We start from the raw sequence: 20,000 nt of genomic DNA, 5'->3' as shown, positions 1-20,000 counted from the left end.
GGCCAAACAGACCTGCTGACTCTAAGGCATCAAATGAGATACTGGAAAGGGAAACTAAATTCTGCTCCAGATCAGTTATTCATACATACAGACAGAAAAACAGACAGGCAGACAGACACACATAAGACAGAGAGACAGATGGATATAGATAATTTATTTCATTATTATCCTTTAGAAGCCTGTTTGTTTTCTAATGAGAGACATAAAGAGGTGGATCTGGTGGAGATATATAAAAAAACCTAGGAGAATGGCATAGTACTAGATAAATTGAGAATTACTCAGAATTTTGTTTTTAAATAAAATACTATTACATTTCAAAGAGAAGCACCCATTTTTGTATTTGTTGGTATTGAAGAGAATAACTTTCCTGTAATCTCTTGGCAGGCACAGCAAGAAAGCAAGTCTTCCTGAATACAGTCCAGGGAAAGAAAAGAAATTAACTGATGATTCAGTACATTTGCTGAGACAATCAGAGGAGCACAAGACTCTTAAGTTTCTAAACTTCCATTGTGTAAGATATGCTTCACATAATCCACTTAGTTTAACCAATCACATAAAATATATGTCATTGGACTGCATATATAGAAATATTGTTAGAAGTTGGAAGGTGACTATGTAGGTAAATATGGCTCAGTAAATATTAAAATCCTGAGAGAGTCCTATCCTCAGGCCTCACGCTGTGGAAGGGCAAAGCCTCTCCCCGACATTGATCTTTGATCTCTACATATGCTCCACAGTACATATGTGACAATACACATATACACATATTCACACACACACATTTACACACTCTCACACGCAAACACACACACACACATATTCACTCAACACACACACACATTAAAATGTATTTAAAAAGTTTAATGACACATTCCATAGATAAAAGGCTCAGAAGGAAAATTAATTACAATGTAAAGCACTGTGAAACACACCCCATTTAATGTTGAGCTGTTTAAGCCCTATAGCAGCAACCCTTGCTTTCAGTTCTTTTTCTCTTTTCATTTCCCTCCCTCCCTCCCTCCCTCCCTCCCTCCCTCCCTCCCTGCCTCCCTCCCTCCCTCTCTCCCTTTCTCCCTCCCTCTCTCCCTCCCTCCCTCTCTCCCTCCCTCCCTGCCCCCTCCCTCCCTCCCTGCCTCCCTCCCTCCCTTCCTTGCTGGTTTGGTTGCTTGCTTTGAAGTGAGGCTCAGTCTTTTATAGCCCAGAGTGACTTGAACTGCTTATGTAGTCACGAGTGTCTCTGATGCCTTCTGATCCTCCCCTCCCACCTCCCAAGTATTGAGATCCTAGGTGTGTACCAACATGCTCGCAAACCCACTTAGTAAATAATCATTAAAATGTACTCAGTGTTATAGAACATCAATGTACGTTTATGTACCATATATTATGTAAGGTATATCGATACATGTTATAACATTATTTTATAAATTGCATAAAATGTGTGTGCAGGCATGTGTGTGTGTGTGTGCATGAGTGTGTATGTGTGTATATCACATTACCTTTCTATGTTCTTAACCTTAATGAGTACATACTACAATATTCCAAAACATATTAAATCCCCCCTTTTTTTAGAAAACAGATTTATTTTTTTCTTACCCAATAAATCCTGATTATGGGTTTCTCTTCTCAACTCCTAGTTCCTCCCTACTACTCTCTCAGGATCCATCCCCTCTATGTCTCTCATTAGAAAGCAAACAGGCTTCTGAAGACTAACAAAATAAATTAAAATAAATAAAATATTAAATTAACAAAGCAAGATAAATTAAAAACTAACACTTTCGAGTTGGGAAAAACAGACGGAAAGAAAGGAGTTCAAGAGTCGGGAGAAGAAGCAGAGACTGACTCATGAACATTCAGAAATCCCATAAAAACTCAACTAGAAGCCATAATATATGCAAAGTTCACATAGGGTAAAAAGAGCATGCGAGCTACACATGAAACAAGGAACCCCCAAAGACGCCTTTGAGTTTATTTTCTGTTGACCAGCTACTGCTAGGCATGCAGCCTACCCTTAGGAGTAGTTTGTTTTTCCAGTGAGAGTGCCTTGGAGAAAAATAAATTTTCACTTGCAAGTGGTTATTTAATTGGCGATAACTTCTGGAAGGATGGAGTATGTGTCCACTTCCCCTTTCAGCTCTAGTGTCCCAACTGGTATAGAGCCATGAAGGCCCTGGGTGTGCTGCCTCAGTCTTGGTGAGTTCAAATGCGTGGCAATCATGTTGTCAATCACTGTGGTTACTTGATACTTAAAATAACTCTGTACGCACTCGTTCTTGTTATCATCACACATTACTGAACAAACAAAAGCTTAGAAAGTTTATGCTATGTGCACAAAGTCTTGGAACTGGTAAATAGTCAAACTTGACTCTTAAACCTGTTATTGAAGCTGTTGACAGGCACTGTTGCTTCACATTAAGATATATTTGAAACAGTATGTTCAAATGTAGAATGTGCTATTATTAACTCGCTACTTTCTCTACAGGCCTGTTCCTGGTCTTATCACAGTAAATAGCATCAGTAAGGGGAGGTTCTGCAGCTAAGGCATAGTTCCATAATTGGTTCTTGATATGTCAGTAGAGAAAGCTGGGAGCCAATTGCTGGGCTAGAAGGGACAGATGGGTCTTCCACGTCACAGAAAGAAAAGACAGATCCAAGGAAAGAGAGAAGGGCTTTTGGGCCATGCTTTGGAGGAGAAGTAAGCAGGAGTCAGATAAGGTTTAGGGGCAGCTTGAGCCTGCATCCTCCAATACAAGCCAGGGTCAAGGATCTTGATGGGGGCTAGCCGATACCAGCCACTAAGTTTAGGGCTGGAGAAAACAAGGAGATAATAATTGATGAGGGCATGCCTTTCCAGGCAGGAGATTTTGCGCCCAGAAATTGTGCCTAGCTGGCAAGTTCTAAAATAATAAGGCTGTCCGTGTGTGTATTTATCCATGGATTCTAGAGCCTCAGATGTGCGCTGGTAATGCAACCGCTCCCAGAACAAAGGTAGGGTAGAGAAAGAGACCTGGTTGGGTCTGGTGGTAGCCAATCCTAGAGCCAAGAAAAGTGAGTAGGAAAAAGAATCCTGGTCAGTGCTGGTGATGCTGACCCAGCTAAGTGGGTGAAACAAAAGTGAGCGAGGAGGAGTCCGCTGGTAGTGGCCCTGGTCCCTGGAAAAGCGTGATTTTAAAAGTACACATACCAAGCATCACCTTCCACGTCCCTGTGGTTCACCTTAGATCACCCGCCTCCTTCCTTTCACTGTGCTAGTCACAGTGACTGCTCTTCCTTGCACCTTCCCAAGGGTGGCTTCCCCCAGCCCTCTGCATACACTCTGCATTCCCTCTTCCCATTATCTTGAGCTTATTTATTCAATTATCCCATCCAAATAGCTTATCTATTTGAAATGGAAATGGTTCCTAAACTTCTGAAAAGAAATTTTTTTTTGGAATTAATGATACATAAAATCAGTGAACCATGCATGGTGAAGCCGGCTGCCTGCTCTCCAGACCAGCTGAAAGTGCCGAGTCTCAATAGACCTTTGCTCTCATAATTTTCTTATTATAAAAACGTGTAAATTGGACTGCCTGGTCCTTCCTGACAAATCCCAAGCTAAGTAATTAGCTACATCTAAATTCCCATTTAGCAAGCTTGACTTTAAGAGTTAGAGAACTTTGCTTCCCTGGGCAGGTTGTGAGTTTGGCCTTTCGCCTCAGGCCTAAATACACACATAAGCCGTGGGGTGCCCCTGTAATTATAACCTGTGCTGTGAGCTACTGTTATATATTGCCCTTCATCAAAGCGAAGTGGGAGAACATTACACCAGCAAGAGAGAATGATGGATTCCATTGCCAAATCTCCCAGTGTTTCAGAATTTAACTATCAGGGTTGCTTTATTTTCAAGCAGTTGAGTCCAAGCTGGTAAGAAGAGTTGGTTAGAAAGAAAAATCTCTGTGGCCTCAGTTGTAGGTTTGATCTCTGCATGAATTATCTTAATTGGCATGAAGAAACTTTTGTTTTTATAAGCCCAGACTTTACTCTCGAGCACACAGACTGCAAATGTGTGTGCTTATACATAAGAAATACATGCATAAACATGAGGCTATCCTCTACAAAAGAAACATACAGCACATGTCTAAAGCTCAGCTGGTCATCCTGGCTTGGGATTCATACTGCCCTGCTTCATTTCATAGTTGGTCTGTTTATAATAGACCACCGAAAATCATTTTGACTAACTAATTTCAGAGTTTGTAATGTTCCGAAGTGGGGAATGGGGGTGGGGGGAGGGGGGGAATGCATGCAATGCCCATGACAGTCTAGGACACAGAGAACTTAAGAAATTCATTTTAGTTAAAATTCTGAAATCTGAATGTTTCTCATTTATTAGAAATGCTCATTGATATCTGTAATAAATTAGTCTTAATTAATACATTCTCATTAATTTAGCCCAGAAAACATAATGATTTCAATATGAGTGAGTGTCTACATAGAGTCAAGAAACTATTCAAGTTCTTTTTACTTACTGTCCATCATTATTAACAAATATATGAGGTCAACGTTAAAGACAAAATGAAAATTTTATAATATTTCATTACTTTATAAGATCATATACACATAATGCATTTTTAGAGCATCATAACTTATAAATATGTATGTAAATGTATATGTCTGTATACACATATCACTAAAAGGGAATGTAGGTAGAGTCAAAGAATATTTTAAATTTTCTCCCATTAAAGCAAGTTTTAATCAAAACACATAAATATACTGTATTAATGGATAATACATAAAATATTTAGAAACATGAATCAGATCTTAAGGTATGTTTTCTCTATATTCAAATGTCTATATTTTGTGGTATAGGCCTTATGTGATAAGGTAGTGCAGTAATTATATTTTCTATTGTTTCCTTACCTCCTTGTTGGCGCCGAGATCAATGTACCCACACAGCGGATGAAACGCTCCAGTTCCACACACGTAAACGTGAGTCTTATTATAGGGTTGAAGCACACGGATGAAATTTGCACATTCTGCCTATAGGATACAAAAATGAAACGCATTATTATATGGCAAAAAGTTAATCATTCATATTCCTTGTTTTGAGGATAAATCAATTATCTGGAATAAGAAAAAAACATTAGATTTATTAAAAAAAAAAACTTTGAACACTTGACTTAAAAAGCACGAAAAGACACAGTGGTTAAAGGGGTGATTTGAAAACTTCTTGAAGTTATACTTGTGTAGCTAATTAAGATGTTAGGACACAAAACTCTAGAGTTGTATTAAATGAGGCACAGTGTACCTGGGTATATACAGTCTGGGAACCACACAAGTTACAACATTGCACAGTGTCTCTCTTACTCTAATATGAACACATAATCTGAGCCTGAAGGCCCTACAGTCTATAACACCTGCTGTCCAAGCTCCACCAATCAAAACACTGGACCAACACATACAGCGTGCATCTGCTTCTCTATCTTAGAGTCCCCTTTGTTTTTAGATACCAGGAAGTCTTTCAGATCAGACTATTTCCTACACACCGTTCTTCCACTTTTCACATGAACATTTTTATGTCAGCTAAATATTGAAAACTCACCTTCTTATTTCACATGTGGTTAAATCTAAAATTTTCTTTACCTTTCACTATCTTTATAATTATTTTGTATAAATTTATTACAATTACTAGTAAGCAGCAATTCTGTGGTTTTTTAGAATATCCATTCACTTCATTATAGATTACATTAAGTTTACCTACTACAAGTGAATATTTATCTCTACTAAATGGTTGGAAGCAATTTCTTTTTGTAAATTATAAGAGATAATTCCTCAGTGTTAGCCAAGGACAGCCAGGAATTCAATACAGCTGCCCTTAAATTCAGAACAGCTCTCCAGCCTTAGCCTCTGATGTACTGGGATTAGAGGTATATGATATCATGCCCAAATGGAAACACTTCATGACCCCACAGACCTAAAATAACTTGTATGCACGCTGCCATTCTAGATATTTTTCTTGTTTACAAGGCCAGCAAGTGTTCAATTAAAAAGTGGGAAATTTGAGGCGAAGTTCAGTTTCTCCGTGCCTGCGCAGCAATCAGCTCCTCCCAGTACATCCTGGTCACTCTTGGGCAGTGGGAGATCCTAAATAAAGAAGATGTTCCCAGAATCCATATCCAGTGTCTCACACAACATAGAGTGTCCCAGCATGAGGCAGTATGAATCAGGCAGTATGATTCAGGATTCATATTAGTTAACAGATGTCATTGACCTTGCTTCACTGTTATCTTTCATCCCAAGGAGGATAGTCTGTCTTGTTTGAGGCAAATAATTTCAGGAAGTAGATGCTGCAGGAAAGACACATCGCCCCTTAAGGCTCCAACAATTTCTTCATTCATTAGCCCCTTACCCATCCCTACATAAGACTTGCAACCAGCTTTTATTTCTGTCAGACCCCTCAGTTTCTGCTGGAGAGAGATGGCCTTTAGTTTTGTGTATTACTAATCACAGTCCCTTCTGTTGAAGGTTAGATTCCCAGCTGGTTTTGCCTCTATACTACCACAGAAATCTAACCCCTTGTAACTGGAGCTCCATGCAGTCTGGCATCCTCTGCTGGCTGCCTTAGGCAACTGTACTCATATAATATACATATAGAAAAGCAGGTACACATATCATTCACATAAAATAAACATCAGGTGTAGGGAGAGCAGGGGATAGAGAACAGAAATCAGAAGGGGCATCTTTAAGAAGCACCAATGACCTGGCACGGAGGGGTTGTGGGAGGCCCCAGGGTATTTCGGCTGAGACTCCTAGCATTAGGGGATATGGATCCTGAACTGAAGATTTCCTGTAGCCAGGCAAGACTCCCATAGGAGGGATAAGGACAGCCACCCACCCACAAAACCTTCACCCAAAATGTGTTCTGCCTGTAAGATGTGCAGGTACAAAGAGAGAGCAAAAAACCTAGGATAGCAAAAATTACTCTCAACAATAAAAGAACCTCTGGGGGGAATCACCATGCCTGACCGCAAGCTGTACTACAGAGCAATTGTGATAAAACTGCATTGTACTGGTACAGCGACAGACAGGTAGATCAATGGAATAGAATTGAAGACCCAGAAATGAACCCACACATCTATGGTCACTTGATCTTTGACAAGGGAGCTAAAACCATCCAGTGGAAAAAAAGACAGCATTTTCAACAAATGGTGCTGGCACAACTGGCGGTTATCATGTAGAAGAATGAGAACTGATCCATTCTTACCTCCTTGTACAAAGCTCAAGTCTAACTGGATCAAAGCTGAAATTTATAGAGGAGAAGTGGAGACAAACTTTGAAGATATGGAAACAGGGGAAAAATTCCTAAACAGAGCAGCAATGGCCTGCGCTGTAAGATAAAGAATCGACAAATGGGACTTCATAAAATTGCAAAGCTTCTTCTGTAGGGCAAAAGATATTGTCAATAAGACAAAAAGGCCACCAATAGATTGGGAAAGAATTTTTACCAATCCTAAGTCTGATACGGGGTTAATATCCAATATATAGAAAGAGCTCAAGAAGCTGAACTCCAGAAATTCAATTAACTCCATTAAAAAATGGGATACTGAGCTAAACAAAGAATTCTCAACTGAGGTATACCGAAGAGCGGAGAAGCACTTGAAAAAATGTTCAACATCCTTAATCATCAGGGAAATGCAAATCAAAACAACCCTGAGATTCCACCTCACAGAATGGCTAGGATCAAATATTCAGGTGACAGCAGATACTGACAAGGATGTGAAGAAAGAGGAACACTCCTCCATTGCTGGTGGGATTGCAAGCTGGTACAACCACTCTGGAAATCAGGCTGGTGGTTCCTCAGAAAACTGGACATAGTACAGTACTATGTACATATATACATAGGCATATACCCAGAAGATGTTCCAACTGGTAATAAGGACACATGCTCCACTATGTTCATATTAGCCCTATTTAATAATAGCCAAAAGCTGGAAAGAACCCAGATGTCCCTCAACAGAGGAATGGATACAGAAAATGTGCTACATTTACACAATGGAGTACTACTCAGCTATTAAAAATAATGAATTTATGAAATTCTTGGGCAAATGGATATATCTGGAGGATATCATCCTGAGTAAGGTAACCCAATCACAAAAGTCACTTGATATGTACTCACTGATAAGTGGATATTAGTCCAGAAACTTAGAATACCCAAGCTATAACTTCCAAAACACAAGAAAATCAAGAAGGAAAGACCAACGGGTGTATACTTAATTCCTCCCTAGAATAGGAATAAAATATCCATGGAAGGAGTTGCAGAGATAAAGTTTGGAGCTAAGACGAAGGATGGACCATCCAGAGACTGCACCACCCAGGGGTCCATCCCATAATCAGCCACCAAAGGTAGACACTATTGCATATGCCAGCAAGCTATGCTGAAGGGACCTTGATATAGCTGTCTCCTGTGAGGCTTTGCCAGTGTCCAGCAAATACAGAATTGGATGCCCACAGTCATCTATTGGATGGAACACAGGGCCCCCAATGGAGGAGCTAGAGAAAGTACCCAAGAGCTGAAGGGGTCTGCAACCCTATAGGTGGATCAACAATATGAACTAACCAGTACCCCCAGTGCTCATGTCTCTAGCTGCATATGTAGCAGAAGATGGCCTAGTCGGCCATCATTGGGAAGAGAGGCCCCTTGGTCTTGCAAACTTTATATGCCCCAGTACAGGGGAACACCAGGGCCAAGAAGTAGGAGTGAGTGGGTAGGGGAGCAGGGCGGGGGGGGGGGAGGGAGGGTATAAGGGACTTTTGGGATAGCATTTGGAATGTAAATGAAGAAAATATCTAATAAAAAATGTGGGAAAAACAAAACAAAGAAAACAAAACAAAACAAAGAGAGAGCAAAGATTGAGGGAGCAGCCAACCATCTGGCCAAAACTGAGATCCACCCAGGGGCATGAACCAATCCAGGGCAGTATTCATGATATTTTGTTATGCTTGCAGACAGGAGCATAACATAAAGGTCCTCTGAGAGGCTCCACTCAATAGCCAATGGAAACAGATGTAGAGACCCTCCGCCAAACATTAGACAGAACTTGGGAAGTCTTATGAAAGAGTTGGGGGGAAGGACTGAGAGAACTGAAGAGGACAGGTACTCCACCCAAAAACCAAAAGAGTCAACTAGTCAGAACCCCTGGGGGCTCCCAGGGACTAAACCACCAACCGAAGAGTGAGTATAAGCCTCCTGAACATGTGCAGCGGAAGTGCAACTTGGTCTTCATGAGCATCCCCAACAACTGCAGTGGTGGTGATATGTGAATCTGTTACCTGCCTGTGGATTCCATTCCCCTAGCTGGGCTGCTTTGTCTGGCCTTAGTGGGAAAAGGTGTGTCTAGCCCTGCGTTGATTTGATGTGCTGGAAAGCGGGTTGACAGGAGGCCGGCTGGGAATGGGGGGAGCATCTATGTGTGTTGGGGGTGGTCCTGGGATCTTAAGTACATATCTAAATAAACAATTAATTCAAAATACATTTTAAAATATGAAAAATATTTAAACAATTAAAAGAATCTTTTAAAAACAAACCACTGGTGGTTTATGCTGGCACGTCAGTGCTGGGATGGCTAACTTGGGAGGATAGATTCATAGGAAAATGTACTCATTAATGGTTATGAATGATGTACGCAAAGTAACAGGAGAAAACTCAATACAAAAACGTAAACGTTTTAATTACTAAATATATTTTAGCGGTGACATCTTGATTAAGAAGGGAGGTTTTCATGTACCCCAGACTTCACTTCTGCATATTTGTCGAGTTACTCTTAACTTTTCTTCTGCACCAGCAATGGTACAGAGGCAGAGATAGAAGTTGTACAGCTAGAATGAGGTGTCGTTCACTCACTGGCAGTCATTTAATTGTTTTATCAAATGCTACATTTTAACACATATAATTCACATGGCAAGTTTGAAGGATCTTAAAGAAATACTTGCATAAACAAAACAATTCCCCTTCTAGGTATAAATTATAAAATTTGAATGATATGGGTCTATGCAAGGCAGCATTGTGTAAAATGGCAAATAGGGGTCAGCATAAAATTTTAAACATGTATGTGACATTTTAATAATTACAAAACAAAATACCCAGAATTATATCTAAGCTATTCCCCATCGTTAACATTTCTAGGAGTCATTTTAATTTTATAATTGACTTTCCTGCTGGGCTGACATGAAATAGAATATAGCATGTCTGAGTCCTAAATTACCTGCTACAGGTCACAAAAATGTCATCCTTGCTTTGTGGAAGGATTGTGGGGGGTGTTGATAGAGGGTGGTTCCCTAAGGGACAGCATTGGTTGCCATAGGGAAGGGAAGCTCTGATTAGATTTTAAAATGATAAGATCTATGACTTTAAATTTTTCCCAGAGCAGACATTCAAACAACACCTACTCAAGGTACTTTAAAATGACCCTTTAATTCATGTCTTCACATTTTTAACTCTTAGCAATTATATAATACTTTCTTTTTTTAATATCAAAGCTTCAAAGTTTTGTTTAAATGGTATGATCAATAATTAACTTGGTTTAACTCACTCAGTGACTTGCTACACTACTGATAGTGAGTGGGTAATTCTCTGAGGCATGAAGAACAATAACTTTGAGAAGCAGCCTTTTAAACTTTTCCTGAACTGGCTGGCTTGTCAGCCATTGCTCACAATAGCAATTGCGTGTAAAAGGTACAGTTTGGATAAGCATTAAGTTTCTCTTGTTTTCTTTATTCTCATCTAATTCCCTTTCACCCTAACCAAACTGCTCCTATTGAAAGTGTGTGTGTGTGTGTGTGTGTGTGTGTGTGTGTGTGTGTGTGTGTGTGTGTGTGTGTTGGGATATGAACAATAAATAAGCATCAACTATTATGATTACTATCATTAATTATTTACTGTACCCTTTTACAATATCTGTCTATATATAATGTATGTGTGTGAGTGCTGAGGTGAACATGGCCGTTCCTAGAACCACAGTGCATGTGTTTAGCCAGAAGACAGATTGTGAGAATCTGTTCTTTCCTCTCATCATGTGCATTTTGGGGATTGAATTTAGGTCCTCCCTCAGACTTGGCAGGAATCACTTCTAACCATTGGGAAAACTCACCAATCTAATAGGAACTTTGTAATTGTCTCAAGTAGTACTATAACTTTTAAAGTTTTGCATCATATATGTATCCATATACATCAAAATTAGAAAGATGTAAAGTTAAATTAATATTTGCATTAAACTCTGGTAATGAGAATTAAAAAAAATGTTTTCTATTCAAGAAGACGAGCCTGCAATAACACACCAGAGGAACTTCCAATCTTTAAGTCCAAATTAAGCAAACATAGCTTAATATGTAACATGGACAACTCACAAAATCTAAGTTGAGTCCTTTGTATTAACTATGGGAAGACACTCACTGATCTGGAAGTCCTCAATCTAGCTTTGTTTTTGCAATACTGGAAATTGAACCCAAAGCTAGGAGGGCCTTGACCATGATACGTAAATGTTGTGTCACTGAGTACTTCCCCAGGGCCTTAAGGTCTGGTTTTTGTCCTTGAATGTATTTTGCATAATATTGTGACATGTGATTTTCTTCTTTTAAATTTGAGATTGAGGTTTTATGTATCTCAAGCTGGCCTTGAACTTGCCTTGTAGCTGAGTTTGACCTTGAATTACAGACTCTGCTATCTGAACCTCCTATGTGTGGAGATTAAAAACATGGGTTATCACACCTGCTGTTGATCTACACTCTTGTGATCCTTCGAAAGATGCATTTCTTTTTTTTTTTTCCAGTTTTATTGAGCTTTATTCTTTTTTTTTCCATTTTTTATTAGGTATTTAGCTCATTTACATTTCCAATGCTATACCAAAAGTCCCCCATATCCACCCACCCCCACTCCCCTGCCCACCCACTCCCCCTTTTTGGCCCTGGTGTTCCCCTGTACTGGGGCATATAAAGTTTGCAAGTCAAATGGGCCTCTCTTTCCAGTGATGGCCGACTAGGCCATCTTTTGATATATATGCAGCTAGAGTCAAGAGCTCCGGGGTACTGGTTAGTTCATAATGTTGTTCCACCTATAGGGTTGCAGATCCCTTTAGCTCCTTGGCTACTTTCTCTAGCTCCTCCATTGGGAGACCTATGATCCATCCATTAGCTGACTGTGAGCATCCACTTCTGTATTTGCTAGGCCCTGGCATAGTCTCACAAGAGACAGCTACATCTGGGTCCTTTCAATAAAATCTTGCTAGTGTATGCAATGGTGTCAACGTTTGGATGCTGATTATGGGGTGGATCCCTGGATATGGCAGTCTCTACATGGTCCATCCTTTCATCTCAGCTCCAAACTTTGTCTCTGTAACTCCTTCCATGGGTGTTTTGTTCCCAAATCTAAGGAGGGGCATAGTGTCCACACTTCAGTCTTCATTCTTCTTGAGTTTCATGTGTTTAGCAAATTATATCTTATATCTTGGGTATCCTAGGTTTGGGGCTAATATCCACTTATCAGTGAGTACATATTGTGTGAGTTTCTTTGTGAATGTGTTACCTCACTCAGGATGATGCCCTCCAGGTCCATCCATTTGGCTAGGAATTTCATAAATTCATTCTTTTTAATAGCTGAGTAGTACTCCATTGTGTAGATGTACCACATTTTCTGTATCCATTCCTCTGTTGAGGGGCATCTAGGTTCTTTCCAGCTTCTGGCTATTATAAATAAGGCTGCTATGAACATAGTGGAGCATGTGTCCTTCTTACCGGTTGGGGCATCTTCTGGATATATGCCCAGGAGAGGTATTGCTGGATCCTCCGGTAGTACTATGTCCAGTTTTCTGAGGAACCGCCAGACTGATTTCCAGAGAGGTTGTACAAGCCTGCACTCCCACCAACAATGGAGGAGTGTTCCTCTTTCTCCACAGCGAGATGCATTTCTTAGATTCAACCCTCTATGAAGAAAACTGCTGAGGCCTTAGAACATGAATATATAATATATAACATATATATATATATATATATATATATCCTACAAAATAACTATATTAAGATATAAATATATAATTTTGTTTTAAAAAAATCTATCAGTACAAATATGTATGAAGCAAAGAATCTATTACAGTAAAAAAGAAAAGGAAAACATTTTAAAGGAAAGAAAATGATAGATATTCCTATTTGAATATTTAAAATTTAAACATCAAGAAAATTGGTGGATACTTTTTTATGAGTTAAACAGTGTAAAAATAACCTCTGTAATTCTTTCAAACATATGTCACATAGGCTCCTGTCAATAACATAAACACACAAATATGTCTATATTATATAAATTTGTAATTATCAGTAAAAATAGCAAATGCCAAGATACAGGGAACTGCAATAATTAATCATTAAAAGAATCACTCTTACAATTATAAAAATTACTGAGTACTTGTACTTCAAGCTAAAATACAACAATTTTTCCCTTTTGTTAGCAAAAGTTATATATATTTCTTTTATGCTTCCATGCATGCACAACTGATATGACTATATGCTGTATCCATTAATAGCCTGGTCATGGAAAAATATGTATTCTAAACACAAACTTGTATATAGAGGGTATCATCTGCTTATCGGAAATCAATTTCACTACATGGACACAGGAAGTTTTAAGTCCTTAACTTGTAAGAGTACTCAGTAGTACTCAATATTTATTTGCCAGGATTTTCACATCCAGGATCATTTCCAGCAGGAAATACTGGATATGTACCAAGATTTGAACAATAGAACCTTGATGAAATGATGCATAAAGGAATGCAGAGCCACTTTTGAAAATGGCCTCATAAACATTTATGGCATGGGAAAGGCTTATGGCACTCTGTTGGAAGAGACTATGTATGCAGGGATTTCATCCTGAAATTTAGTAAATCAATAAAGTACAAGAATACACACGCACTAACTGTCCCTGCTAGTGATTACAGGGCAGGGGTTGTATCTGCAAGGCGCTTCTTATTTTCTTACATACAACTTACTGATCTTTGACAATAAACTCAGCTTTAGACTTTCCTAAAAAATAAATAAGAGTATATAATTGTAGAATTTTATAGCAGAACGATGTCTTTTCTCTGTGTAATCTCTTAACTCTCAAGGCTGGCACCTTTGTGGCTAAACTGACAAATAGTTCAGTCTAACCTCATTTTGCATTATTTTGCCTACATTAAGCAGTTAAATCAAGATTTATAGATAAGACTAAAGCCTTTCCTTAGTATCTTTCTTTTAAACATCCTTGTTCAAAATAAAAACAAACCACTATCAGCTCCTTTCCTACCATCCTTCCCTTCTTTGAATTAAACTGGACGGGTGTTCAAGAGAGTGTAATGCTCCCACCCTCTCTAGCTCCCGTTCCCTCCCTATCCCAATTAGTTAACTTGTGTTATGGTAAATAATTCACTATTTTTCAGTTATATAGTACCTTTGTGTAAATGAGTAGTCTTTCCAAATACTTGTTAATCCTAAACATCTCTTTGGAAGTTGGTAAAAATTACTAGAAAGGAGGGAAAGAGAGGGTAATGGAGAGAAGAAAAGAAGTTAATGAAACCACAGATGTCTCTGTTTCTGTTGGTCAGAATCCGTGCAACACTGTTTAAAAGGAGAATCAATGTGATGGTTATATTAAGTAGAGAAATGAATTGAAAACCCTAGAGTTTTTTTTATTTAGTATGTATATTTTATAGTGTTAGGGCATTATAGAGGATGTGTTCAGTTCAGAGTTTCAGATTCAGTTTCCAGCTTCACTATTGGACTGGTATATGATGTTGAATGGGGATTAAATGAGATTATAACTATAAACATTGGAAGTATGTCTTTAACAAGGTAACTGATATGAAACTGGTAGTTATTAACAACTCTAAAATGGATCACTACTTTAAAAAGGATGTGCTGAAAAGGAAAAAAAAAAACCTTTGTGTTTGCTTGATTCCATATCAAATTTTATAAACCTTTGTAAAAAAAAAATGGAAAATGCCCTAAATCTTTAATCCAAGATTAGCAGTAGATGTGCTTAAAAGTTAAATGTCATTATTAGCTCACAAATACTGAGTTTAAGGCTAGCACTTCCAGAAAATTTTGTCCCTCTGACCTCACTGAACAAGAGGAGTAATGAAGTTACTGTGTAACTTAGTGAACATACAGAAGGGAGAACGAGAAAGCTCTCACAATGCATTCATTATATATCCCTCCTCTAACCCATGGGAAAACTGACATTAGTTTTTTGTAGGAAACTGAAAACATCTTTCTTTCCTTATTCTTTATCAAACACTCAATATAGATGGTTTACAAATATAAAATTCACAGTTGTTCTGCTACATTGCCACTGATTGACGAATTGTTTTGAAAACTGTCATGTTATAACCAAGTTATTTCCTCCCCACAAGTTCAATAAGGAATCGTTTTTTTTTTTTTGTTTTTTTTGTTTTTATACATGCGCATCTGCTCAGTACGGAGATATTGGACAGGGCAAAGCCATTCACGGCATAGGATGAAGAGGAAAAGTATAATCTTCTTCTCTTCTAGTACAATCAAACAAAAACTGTCTTCTATTGAATTTCCTAACATATTCCTGTTGACCTAAATATGCCTCAAAAGGATGACATTTAAAGCTTATGGAATATAAAAATGAGGTATGATTGCACACTTACTTTGTTTTATTTGGATCATTGTGATTTGGACACTTAGTATCAGAAACTGATCATGTTGGTCAGACTCTGACTGTCTAGGTGGGCACATTTTGGTTTTAATTATGTGTAATACACATACAGACCCTGGAATTTTGTTTTATTGTTTTATCTTATTTTTAACAGTTTGTCAGATTAAATATAGGCCCCGCACATGCTGGCCAAGTGGACTGCTAGTAAACTGGATTTCTAGCCCTCTTTATCTTGAGATAGAGTCTCACTAAACATCTCAGGCTAGCTACAAATTTAATCCCACTACTGCCAGGATCTAGGTAGCTGTAACTATAGGCAACACCAACTTGGCTACTGTTTTTGTTGGATAAATAAATAAATAAATAAATAGCTGTGTGAGTGAGTGAGACAACTTGATTCTGATTCTTAGTCTTCATGCTTCTCAACACATCAACATATCTTGTGGTTAGGGATGCACTTTAATCATTTTTACTTCTTAATCTAATTATGCTTTCACATAAAGGACACTATCATTATAGATGAACAAGGCACGGATTAACGCTCAGCATTATTACTGTTAGAGGATACTGCAAAAGAAGTCAGGAGATATTCACATTTTTGACCCAAGATTGGGACTTGTGGTCATCTTGAGTGAAGTTCAAGTTTTTTTCACAAATGTTTATTCCCATCAAGACAGTGCAAGAAGTCAGGGCCCAACACAAAACACTTGGCCTGATGGGAATATGTGGATGAGGAAGGAGACACTGAAAGGCATACCAGGGTTCAGTTCTGCTGCAGACAAAACTGGCAATGCATTTGGGAAGCCTGCAGTACTATGCACCTACTGAAAGAATCATCCAGACAGGACTTAACACACACAATCAGTTCAGTCTACCTGACTGAGGGCCTGCAGTGGATTGTATGGCAGTTTAAACCTAAATTTTCCATTTCGTTGGTTTCATTTTCTGAGAAAGGAGAGCATTCTGTACCTCAGGCTGTCCTTGACCATGTGACAATCCTTCTTTCTGAGATCCCCTAGTGATGGTATTGTAATAGTGAGGGCCACCATACTCTCAGAATTTTCTAGTAAGGCCATGTGTGTATGTTTGATTAGTAATTCTATAGTTGTTTGTGATTCTTAAGTCAGAATCCTCCACCTTTCACCTTCAGCCTGTTCTTGCCATTTGTGTGTCACCAAGTAAAAGAAGTCACATGTATGCTACAAATCCAACCTCAGCTCAGGTGAGAGAAAATGAAAGCTGAAAATTTATGATAAGTGATAATTTACATTTTTCACAAATGACAAAGAAATGTAAACAAACAGCAATTATACTTTCAGTGAAATGCATTTTTTTCCTGGTGATTTATATTCAAACATTTTGATTTGCTTCTAATTTAATTTTCTGAATTAAACTACAATATTTAGGATTAATATGTTAGAGTAAGTTGTTTTTCTATTTTTGGACTGTTGTGGGTATAAGTATTGCTTTTTGTAAGGTAGAGATATTTTATACCATATTAATATTTCTTTTTGTTGTTCTTTCTGAATTTTTCTAACAGACTTTTACATAGTGAAGATGACCCTCGAATTCACTACGTTGCAGAAGCTAGCTTTGAGCACCTGATTTTCCTGCCTCTATTTTCAAATTTGGGGCTACAGGTTGCCACTACAACCCCCTGTTTACCATAGTAATCTTTACAGAGGATATTTGTTTAGTAGTAAAAGTAGCCTACTAATGGTATTAATTCAATAAAAAAATGAGTACAAAAATTTATTACACTATTGCTATGCAATTTGAAGAGGTAATTTAAAAGTTTCATACTTACATTGGCATCTTTCCCAGCTAATTTACATAGCTCCACTCGTTCTTTTGCAGCAGGCCAATAAATCTGTAAAGGTAAATAAAAATAGGCATACTTAAAGCATCCAATTCTGATTTAAAAAGAGAATAAATAATATGGAAAAGTAGACATCAACCACGGCTTTGGAATACAGACATAAATATTACCCAAAACCTCTCTGAAACCTTTAAAAATAAAAACTGTGAAGGACCATCCATTTCTATTAACTTTATTGATTTTAACGTATATAACAACAAAGAAGTTATCTTCAGAGGGCCATATTCTCTTACTGTGATGCCAACAGAACTTCAGGTTGGCATTTGTTCTATTCATCATGAGTTTCTGGGTTTCTCCAAGTTGTGGTGCATGGTAGACATGTGTAGTGAGGTAGGGAAACATGTCTCTTGTCACTCACACAGAGTGCAAAATCTAAGTCAAGGACTAAGTCAGTTTATTCACCATGTTTATCATACATGAAGCTCAGAAATGTTCTAGCCAGAATGATGTTTCACATCATTTACTCCAGCACTTAGGAGGTATAGGCAACCTGATATTTATGAATTAAAGACTATTTTAAGGTCTATACTGTGAGGTCCAGGCAGGCCATGACTATATGAAAAGATATTGTCTTCCCTTCCCTTCCCTTCCCTTCCCTTCCCTTCCCTTCCCTTCCCTTCCCTTCCCTTCCCCCTTCCCCCTTCCCCCTTCCCCCTTCCCTTTTCTTTTCTTTTCTTTTCTTTTCTTTTCTTTTCTTTTCTTTTCTTTTCTTTTTTGTTTGTTTGTTTTTTTTTGTTTTGTCCTGGAACTCACTTTGTAGACCAGGCTGGCCTGGAACTCAGAAATCTGCCTGCCTCTGCCTTCCAAGTGCTGGAATTAAAGGTGTGCGCCACCACCACCGGCATAAGTTATTTCTTAAAGATAGTAGTCACTTTTCAAAGGTCAACATCATATCATGGGGCTAATAGAATTATATACCCATGACCTTATAATTCTTGACTCTTATTTGGTAATTAGTTTAGACTAATATTTCTTTCTATCATTTCAATAAATCAAAGTCTACTTATTTTCATTTCAGCAATATTCAGATTTATTGATACTTAGGAAGAAATAATTAGAAATATTTATAGATTTTTTTCAGCATGGTGATATTAATATTATAGTTGAAAGAAAGGGAAATATATCTGCTTTATATTTACATGAGTTGCAGAGAGCACAACGATCATTATGGGATCCTACATTTTCTTATCTAGGAAGTAAATGGAGTGACTGAGTTTGTAAAGCTTGAACTAAAGAACATCTTGAAAGTGAATTAAGAATATTTTTAGGTCTAAAGCCAAAAAATTATTCAAAGAGTGACACAACTCTTCCTGAAGGTTTAAAAGCTACAATGGAGTAGTTTCTGTTTGGTTTGAACACTGAATACACATGTGTGAAGGCTTTGCCCATGTCAGTCAAAGTACGGGATTAAAGGGATCACATTTAGTCAGAAGGGCAGGTCTACAAACCTAATTACTCCACTTCCATGGAAGAAGAAGGGGAGAAGAAAGTATTCAGGAAGAAGCTACTAAACCAAGGGAGAATTAAAGAGTGCTTCTGATGAACTGTCTTCCTTAAGCCCTTTGAGTGATTGCTTCAAATAGGTGCTCCTGATAGTCTCATATCTAATGTTCTGTCATAGTCTTGAACAATTTAATAGTTTAACTTTGTTTGGGAGTTAAACTCTAATAAAGCAATTGCATTTTTTTTTTGCTTCTGCAATACATATAAATCTCTAAAATGTGTTTTAATAACTTTATTACACAGTTTTGGTTAGTACACATGAATCCTACAATTATAAATCTAGTTTTTCATCGTAATTGGTGATGCAATAAAGGTAATTACAACTTTAAAGATTTTTTTTTTTTTACCTGAAGGTATATGACATTTAAGTACTGGTAATTTGTTGAATCACATAAGCCATTTTTATATGAATCCTCTAATCTCTGCTAACATTACAGTTATGCTGTGCCTAATTCCATTTATCCAGCCCTCAGGCCATATTTTCTTGACTCCTAACCCATGGAGTCTTTCCTGTTCTCCTCACCTTCTTCTCCTGCTCCAGGATTTCCTCCCACCACAAAACCTAAGAAGCCTAAAGCCTTTATCTCTTCTTCTCAGCTATTGGCTGTCTGCATCTTTATTCACCAATCAGAAATAACTTGAGGGCAAAATCACATGGCAACAATTGGGTCTACCTGCAGACTCTTGTCTTTGGGGCAACCAGTTCTTGTGGGCCCAGCACTTAGTTCTTTTCTTCACCCGCCTTCTAACCCACATGGTTTAGGATGTGATAAAAATAGAAAGTATCTCCTTTCATTATTATCCCTTGAAAGATAAAGTTTCCAGTTTCAAACAGACTTCTTGATTAAGTTAGGTTACTTTTTCTTTAGGATAGCATCATCTATATTTACATTTAGGTCTTTAATGTAATCAAGATTAAAACAGGACTGAGTATTTCACACT

General features: G+C 38.0%; 1 protein-coding gene across 2 annotated transcripts in view; it reads right to left on the bottom strand.

Annotated features, from left to right (window-relative positions):
* Sema3d (sema domain, immunoglobulin domain (Ig), short basic domain, secreted, (semaphorin) 3D) overlaps positions 1–20,000 on the bottom strand; it is a 205,793-nt gene that overhangs the window by 86,453 nt on the left and 99,340 nt on the right. For both annotated transcript variants that reach the window (XM_030254046.1, NM_028882.4), the window contains 2 exons: positions 17,484–17,546; positions 4,894–5,013 (listed from right to left, as the gene is read on the bottom strand). In XM_030254046.1, coding sequence (XP_030109906.1) covers positions 4,894–5,013; positions 17,484–17,546 — 183 coding nt within the window. The remainder of the gene's footprint in view (positions 1–4,893; positions 5,014–17,483; positions 17,547–20,000) is intronic.

This window comes from Mus musculus, chromosome 5 (assembly GCF_000001635.26).
Source record: "Mus musculus strain C57BL/6J chromosome 5, GRCm38.p6 C57BL/6J".
NCBI classification, from domain to species: domain Eukaryota; kingdom Metazoa; phylum Chordata; class Mammalia; order Rodentia; family Muridae; genus Mus; species Mus musculus.
This window is presented reverse-complemented; position numbering and strand designations above follow the sequence as displayed.